Here is an 8,643-nt window from a genome sequence, read left to right on the forward strand (position 1 = left end):
TGCTAAGATAGCTAATAGACTTGTTAGTAATGATTGTTTTCATATTATTCAACCAAAGACATTTGATGTTTGAGATATGTTAGCAAATGAGCATTCATCTAGACATAGAGCTTGCTTAGAATTGTGTCTAGGCTTAAGGTTGATAGTTTGATTGATCATTTGCCATCCTTAGTTCGATACTTGATCACCTAAGGTCTAATCCCTATGCCCATGAGTTCTCTTTTCCCTTAGTCAAGAAAGTATCATTCTGTTATTGCTTTCTAGTTTTAGTCATAGCTTAAAACCCATTTAAATCATTGGTTGCACTTAGATTAAGTGAGTACTTGCATTCTCAGTGCTTTGATATCCCTCAGAACTGGTTCGACAATCACTATACTACAACATTTGTCTTAGGAGCCTTGAAAACTCCTAACATCAACGTCCGTTCACAACCCGTTCTTCCTTCACTCCGCCGATCATCCAGGTCTTTCAATCGTAACTCATCTTTTAGATGGAACTAACTACAATACTTGGTCGATTGCTATGCGGATGAGCTTAGATGCGAAGAATAAATTGAGCTTTGTTGATGGAACTTTGCCTAGACCTGATATAGATGATACCTCGTTCAAGATCTGGAGTAGGTGTAACAGCATGGTCAAAGCTTGGCTATTGAATGTAGTGACTCGAGAGATATACGATAGTATACTATACTATGAGGATGCAGTAGAAATGTGGAATGATCTCTTTCTGCGTTTCAGAGTTAGTAATCTTCCGAGAAAGTATCAACTTGAACAGGCTATCATCACGCTGAAGCAAGGCAACCTTGACTTGTCTACTTACTATACAAAGAAGAAGACACTTTGGGAACAACTTGCCAATACAAAGACTTCAACTGTGAAGAGATGCAATTGTGATCATGTTCAAGAATTACTAGAAGATGCTGAGACGAGCAGAATCATACATTTCCTCATGGGGTTAAATGATAGCTTTGCTAACATAAGAGGTCAGATTCTGAACATGAAACCGAGACCAGGATTAACGGCTATATACAATATTCTTGACCAGGATGAGAGTCAGAGAACTGTTGGTGGTCCCTCGTCGGTTCAGATCAGCAACCCTGCAGCATTTCAGATTCAAAGTACTCCTATAGGGGCATCTATTGGATCAGATCAGAATCAAGTCTTGCTGACAAATGGAGGATATCAAAAACCAAAATGTTCTCATTGTCACAAACTTGGTCATACTGCGGATAAATGCTACAAACTACATGGCTTTCCACCTGGCTATGGTCCGAAATGGAAGAAGCCACAGACTCTTGGATCCACTAATCTTGCTGTCACACCATATCAAACACCTACAGAGCAGAAGAATGACACCGTGTCAATGCATCAAGATGAGATGTCTAATGCTCAAATCCAAACGATGATTTCCTATCTCAGCTCTAAACTTCATGTTTCCGCTGTAACACCTACATCTGAGACGACTTGTGACTCGACTTCAAACTCCGTACCTGTTATATCACAAGTTACAGGTACACTTCTGACTCTATATTCAAACACATATTATGACATACTGATTTCTTCTATCTCTAAGGAAATGGCAGTGTCTCTTAGAGCTTGGGTAATAGATTCAGGTGCCACACATCATGTTACTCATAATAGGAGCTTGTTTACAGAGTATAAGCCTTTAGATAACACCTTTGTCACACTACCTAATGGTTACACTGTTAAGATAGAGGGCATAGGATTCATTCAGTTGTCTGATGCTATTTCTCTACAAAACGTGTTATACATTCCTGAATTCAAATTTAACTTGATAAGTGTGAGTGTTTTAACTAAGTCTTTGCAATCTCGAGTTAGCTTCACACCTGATGAATGTTTTATTCAGGCACTTACAAAGGAGTTGATGATTGGTCAAGGTAGACAAGTTGGAAATTTATATGTCTTGGATTTCGATAAGCATGATAATTCTGTTTCTGTACAAGGTACACGTTTACTTCATTCGAATAATGTGATCTGTTCTAGTTTCAAAGTTGATTCAGCTACATGGCATAGACGTTTAGGACATCCTTCACAGTCTAAGATTGATATTCTTTCTGATGTATTGAATCTTTGTAACAAAAATATTAATAAAACTGAATCCAACGTTTGTCATATATGTCATTTGTCTAAACAGAAACATCTTCCTTTTAAATCAAGACAAAGCATATGCACTCAACCTTTTGAATTAGTTCACATTGATACATGGGGTCCCTTTTCTGTGCCAACCACTGATGGATTTAGATATTTTCTCACAATACTGGATGATTACAGTAGGGCAACTTGGATCTATTTGATGAAATCTAAATCAGATGTGTTACATATTTTCCCTAGTTTTATTGAGATGGTTGAAACTCAATATAAGGTGAAAGTCATGTCTGTCCATTCTGATAATGCGCATGAACTGAAGTTTACTGATTTGTTTGCTAAGAAAGGAATTGTTGCATATCATTTTTGTCCTGAAACACCTGAACAAAATTCAGTTGTAGAGAGAAAGCATCAGCATATAGTGAATGTAGCTAGAGCTCTCTTGTTTCAGTCTAATGTTCCTTTAGAGTTTTGGGGAGATTGTGTCATGACTGCGGTTTTTTTAATAAATAGATTACCTACTCCAGTCCTAAAGAATATATCCCCTTACGAGAAACTTACAAATAAGATACCTGAATACACATCTCTAAAGAGCTTTGGTTGTCTTTGTTATAGTTTTGGTTGTCTTTGTTATAGTTCTACTTCTCCTAAGAATAGAAATAAGTTTGAACCTAGAGCTAGAGCATGTGTTTTCTTGGGATATCCTACAGGTTATAAAGGGTACAAGCTGCTAGATATAGAGACACACACCATTTCTATTTCTCGGCATGTCCTTTTCCATGAGGATATTTACCCTTTTGTATCTTCAAAACTCTGAGAAGATACATCAGTTTTCTTTCCTCATATTCCTTCACCTGCTAAACCCGATGAACATGTGCCTTTCGCGCAATCATCTTCTGATATGCCTCATCCTTGTGATGCATCATCTTCCGAGGTTTTGATTCCTTCTGCGTCAAGATCTCAAAGACAAAAACAACCCCCAAAACACTTGCAGGATTTTCATTGCTATACTACCTCAAATGACATTCCTTATCCTATGATCAACTATATTTCTTATTCATATCTATCTGAGCCTTTTCGTGCTTTCATTAACATCATCACCAATGATATTGTCCCACAAAAGTATTCAGAGATCAAGAAGTTAAAGGTGTTTTGTGATGCAATGAAAATGGAGATAGATGCTATGAATAGGACTGAAACATGGAGTGTCTGTCCTTTGCCATCAAACAAGACTGCTATTGGTTCAAAATGGGTCAACACGGTTGGTAGCAAAAGGATATACTCAAGTTGAAGGGATGGATTATGAAGAGACGTTCTCACCTGTGGCTAAACACACTACTGTTTGATTGGTGCTACTCCTTGCAGCTAAGATGGTATGGTCGATTAATCAGCTTGATATATCGAATGCATTTCTCAATGGAGACTTACATGAGGAGATATATATGAAGTTGCCTCCGGGTTATGCAGAACTCACAGGAGAGACATTACCTCCAAATGCTGTTTGTCGATTACACAAGTCCATTTATGGACTTAAACAAGCATCAAGGCAATGGTTTTTGAAGCTTTCATCTACCTTATGTGCTATGGGGTTTGAGAAGGCACATGGTGATCATACCTTATTCACGAGGAGTAAGAATGGTACTTTTCTTGCGATTCTGATATACGTCGATGATATATTGATTGTCAGTAATCAAGACTCGCTGGTAGTTGAGTTCAAGTGTGCTTTACAAGCTCATTTTAAGCTGCGTGATCTTGGTGAGGCCAAGTATTATCTTGGATTGGAGATAGCAAGATCAGCTGAGGGAATTTCTCTGTGTCAGAGAAAATATACTCTGGAGCTATTGTCTACTACTGGTTTTCTTGCAAGCAAACCATCTACTATCCCTTTGGATCCTATCGTCAAGTTATCCAAAAAAGAGGGGACTTTGTTGCCAGATGGTATGGCTTACAGAAAACTAGTGGGGAAGTTGATGTATCTACAGATAACGAGACCAGATATTTGCTATGCCGTCAACACATTATGCCAGTTCTCCAGTGCCCCAAGAGAACCTCATCTCAATGCGGTCCATAAACTCTTGCGTTATTTGAAAGGAACAGTGGGTCAAGGTTTATTCTTCTCAACAGATAACAACTTTGATGTACGAGCTTTCTCTGATTCGGATTGGGGTACATGTAAGGATTCAAGAAGATCTGTCACTGGATACTGCATTTTTGTGGGTGATTCATTGGTATCTTGGAGATCTAAGAAGCAGGATACTGTCTCATGTAGCACAGCGGAAGCAGAGTTCAGAGCGATGTGGTCTGTAACGAAGGAGTTGATCTGGTTGACTCGATTGATAGTCATTTTGAAGGCACCATTCCAGATGCCTACTCATCTATACTGTGACAATGTCTCTGCCTTATACATTGCTAATAACTCAGTTTATCATGAGAGGACTAAGCATGTGGAGATGGATTGCTACAAGATAAGAGAGCATATTGACAGTGGGTTTCTCAAGACTATGTTTGTACGAACAGGAAACCAACTTGCAGATACACTAACCAAGGCTTTACACCCAGCTCCTTTCCGAGAGCTTATAAGCAAGATGGGATTGCTCAATATCTTTGCACCTCCATCTTGAGGGGGGCTACTGGTTTAGATAGAATACGGTTCTAGACCGGTTTAAGGGCTCTGGAATTGTCCGGTTTATTCATCTAATTATGATGTCAATCTGGTTTAGTTTTTACGGTTGATTAGTTTGTTGGTATATTTAGTTGTAACAAACTTTAAGCTCATTAATGAAAATCAGAGTTTCATCGAGTTCTTGAGCTTTGCTAATAGAAAAGGCTCACAAGCTCCAAATTATATCTTCCGGTCTTGATCTTGTTCTATATCGAAAATTCTCTTTTTCTATCATCAATAATAGTAGAAATCTAACACAACGTGGTAGTATAAAGTCTACATAGAGAAAATAAGACAGCCGTACACGAGTACTGCAAGCTAGTTTGTTTGTTCTTCACAGTGAATCCATGAGATAGTGAAAGTATTGAAAAGACTCCTAGTTACATCAGTATTGTAGATACATAATAGTATAAAAAATATCCACGTTAACATATCCAATGGTTTCATTTACCTCTTTAGCAGAAACATTAATCATATATAAAAACCAAAGACAGAGTCTCATATACAGCAGCTGTTAGCTAAGACTCTGAAAATTTGGTGATCTCCTAGAAAAGCATAATGAATAATAATAGACCAACAACGTTGAGTTGGCCTAGTGGTAAAGGAGTTGTGGCGTTCAATTCACGTTGGGAGAGACTATTTACAATGTTTGAGTTCTCGGCAAAGAGGTGAAACCACTTTTTTTTATTTTAAAAAAGGATTATTATGAAATTTACATTTTGACAAAAAAATAATAGACCTAATCCTCCTGACTCCAAAACGTTCTTTTCGCTTTTGGTAGGTACTGCAGTCCTTTTTGCTTTCTGATCAGCTAAATGAGAAGCAGAATATGGTGCATTTTGACATATTCAGCTTTGCCCAGAAGATGACAGTAACGCTCGTGTCATCAGGAAGTGATGTTTCCCCTCTCTATATAGTTGCAACAAGGCACAATACTGAATACATTTGTTGAAAAGCACAAAATATATTTTAAATAAGAAGATCATGGCGAAGATAAAAGAGAAAAGAAGTATTATATCTTTAATCAAGTGTCTGAATGACTAGCCTTGATAAAAGTACAATGCAGCAACTAAAACAAGAAAAAAGACTGAAAAAGAGGCGATCCAAGAAATAAATGACATGTGATTGTAAAAAGGGCAATTCCATTTCCTGATTTTCTTTTGGACAGAAGTTTCTTGGCTTGCTTCCTCTTCTTGTCTCTCCGTGCAATTTTGTTTGATTTGCACTAAACTTGGAACATAAGAGTTGGGGCACACAATTGGAGGAAAAATGCCCTATTTCAACATGAACTTTACGCATCGTGTCTTTTCCTTCACGAACTTTGCAATAGTGCGTAATTCATCATGAACTTTCAAAAAATTCAAAAATTTTATATGAACTCTTAAAATCGTGCCTATATATATGTTGACTGTCAAAGGTGTTAGTCAACCGTTAATTTATCAAAACGACATGTTTTGGATAAATAAGAAAAAAATCAAAATCTGCTTCTTCCTAGGTTCAAACGCAAACACTAAAACACCTCAATGAACATCTTAACCGCTAGACTAGAGTAACTTTCTTGTTTTAGTTGAGTAAACATTAACACTTATATATACGTTTTGATTTTATCAAATAAATCTTATCAATTATTTTTTGTTTTAATCTTATCAAATAAATATATAATTATTTATATTTTTTAAATAAATTTACGAAACCTTATTATTTTATAAATTTTAATTAATTACCATTTGTTTAAATATTTAATTGTATATTGTAATTTACTGTTTTAATCTTATCAAATAAATATATAATTATTTATGTTTTTTAAATAAATTTTACGAAACCTTATTTTATAAATTTTAATTATTACCATTTTTTTAATATTTAATTTTATATTATTATTAAAAATAAATTATAAGTAAAATTTTTATTTTATGCCTATAGAATTAAATTTATAAGTTAAATTTGACTTTATATTTCTTTTTTTTTATAATATTACAATATATCTAAATTAGTTGTTTTATATATTTCATTTGTAATATTACAATTTTTAATAGTATTATAATATATTATAATTTGACTTTATATGTTTATTTTTAATAATACTAAAAATTGAATATTTAAATCAACAGTAATTAATTTAAATTTATAAAATAAGGTTTCGTAAAATTTATTTAAAAACATAATAATTGTATATTATTTTGATAAGATTAAAACATTAAATAAATTGATAAGATTTATTTGATAAAATCAAAACGTATATATAAGTGTTAATGTTTACACTACTAAAACAAGAAAGTTATGCTAGTCTAGTGGTTAAGATGTTCATTGATGTGTTTCAGTGCTCGTGTTCAAATATAGGAAGAAATAGATTTTTGTTTTTTATATTTATCCAAAATGACGTCATTTTGATAAATTAACGGTTGACTAACACCTTTGACAGTCAACATATATATAGTCACGATTTTGAGAGTTTATATAGGATTTTTTGATTTTTTTTAAGTTCATGATGAAATACGCACTACTGCAAAGTTCGCGAAGGAAAAGGCACGATGCGTAAAATCCATGTTGAAATAGACCATTTTCCCCGGACGAAAATGAACATGAGTAGGGTTAGTTTCTCCAAGATACACTGTTTTAAAGAAGTCATTCTCTCCAATGATGTAAGCTGCGTTGTAGTATTCCTTCTCAATCTTAAGACTGTCATAACAGCCATAAGTAAAAATCACAGCACGTTTCTTCTCTTCATCAATGAATAAGCTCCGACGTGTAAAACGAGGGATAGATTCCAAATCAAGTTTTAAAAAGTTGGTCCACAACACCTCATTAGGCTCAACCTTAGTTGTAACCCAAATTTCAGTTCCAGATAAAGCCGCTAGTTTCTCTTCTCCAAAAGAAGAGAATGGAGTAGAATTAGACCAAGGGAGATGAAGCTTCTCTCCAAATCTCTCTCTTGTGAAATCAAAACAGAGAAAGATATCAGGGTACGTCTCATCACCTCTTTCATAGTACATAAAGTAAGTATTTCCTTTCACCGATGTGGTGAGACGGAAGGCCTCTCCACCCCAGCCCCAGCCCCAGCCCCAGTCCGGAGTGACATCAAGATCAAGAGTCCTCCATGTATCAGAAATAAAATCGTAGATTTCAAATTCTTCCTCACCATAATCGATAATATACCTCAAGATTTTGTGGTTACAACTGTTGTTGTCGTATCCGAGAGCATATGTGTCTGATGAGTAGTAAGGTGTTCTTCCTGGTTGTATCCACCTTGTTTGTCCCAAATACGGGTTCCACACCATGAGGCGTTGTTGGATATTGTCCTCCTCGTCTCTTGTGACAGTGACGCACACTACAAGAAAACAGCGGCATACTGAGAGAAAAAATCGTCGGAATAACGTTATTCCGACGACATACCGACGAAAAAAATCCTCGGAAATAACTCCTCGGAAATTCATTTTTCCTCGGAAATCCCTCGGAAATTTCCGACGGAATTCCGAGGAACAGAATTTCCGAGGAAACTCCGAGGACCACTAGATCGTCGGAAAGTTCCTCGGAATATACCGAGGGAGGACTTCCTCGGAAATTTCTGAGGAACGTGGTCCTCGGAAATTTCCGTGGAACGTAGCCCCTCGGAAAATTCCGAGGAACATTCCCTCGGATTTGTTTTTTAAATTCCGACGACCCATTCCGAGGAAAAGGTCGTCGGAAATTTTCGAGGGTGCTTTTCCTCGAAATTTTGAAAAAATTAATTTTAAAAAAAAAATTATTTTTTAAAAAAATTAAAATTTGTGAAATTAAAATTCAAAAATATAAAATTAAAATTAAAACTGAAAACATATTAGATAATTCAAAGTTCTACAAATAAAAATAAAACATTCCGAGTTTTTGGTAAAAAAA

General features: G+C 35.5%; 1 protein-coding gene across 1 annotated transcript; it reads right to left on the reverse strand.

Annotated features, from left to right (window-relative positions):
* Nucleotides 1-7,250: 7,250 nt before the first annotated feature.
* On the reverse strand, nt 7,251-8,045 carry LOC106338192 (putative F-box protein At3g20030). Its single transcript, XM_013777225.1, has one exon. The coding sequence runs from the start codon at nt 8,043-8,045 to the stop codon at nt 7,251-7,253; it is 795 nt and encodes a 264-aa protein (XP_013632679.1).
* Between the last annotated feature and the right edge of the window lie 598 nt (nt 8,046-8,643).

This window comes from Brassica oleracea, chromosome C4 (assembly GCF_000695525.1).
Source record: "Brassica oleracea var. oleracea cultivar TO1000 chromosome C4, BOL, whole genome shotgun sequence".
Classification (NCBI taxonomy): domain Eukaryota; kingdom Viridiplantae; phylum Streptophyta; class Magnoliopsida; order Brassicales; family Brassicaceae; genus Brassica; species Brassica oleracea.

What these genes read in the sequence shown, in the direction of transcription:
- LOC106338192 (XM_013777225.1), bottom strand. Translation starts at nt 8,045, where the DNA reads ATGGTGTGGAACCCGTATTTGGGACAAACAAGGTGGATACAACCAGGA.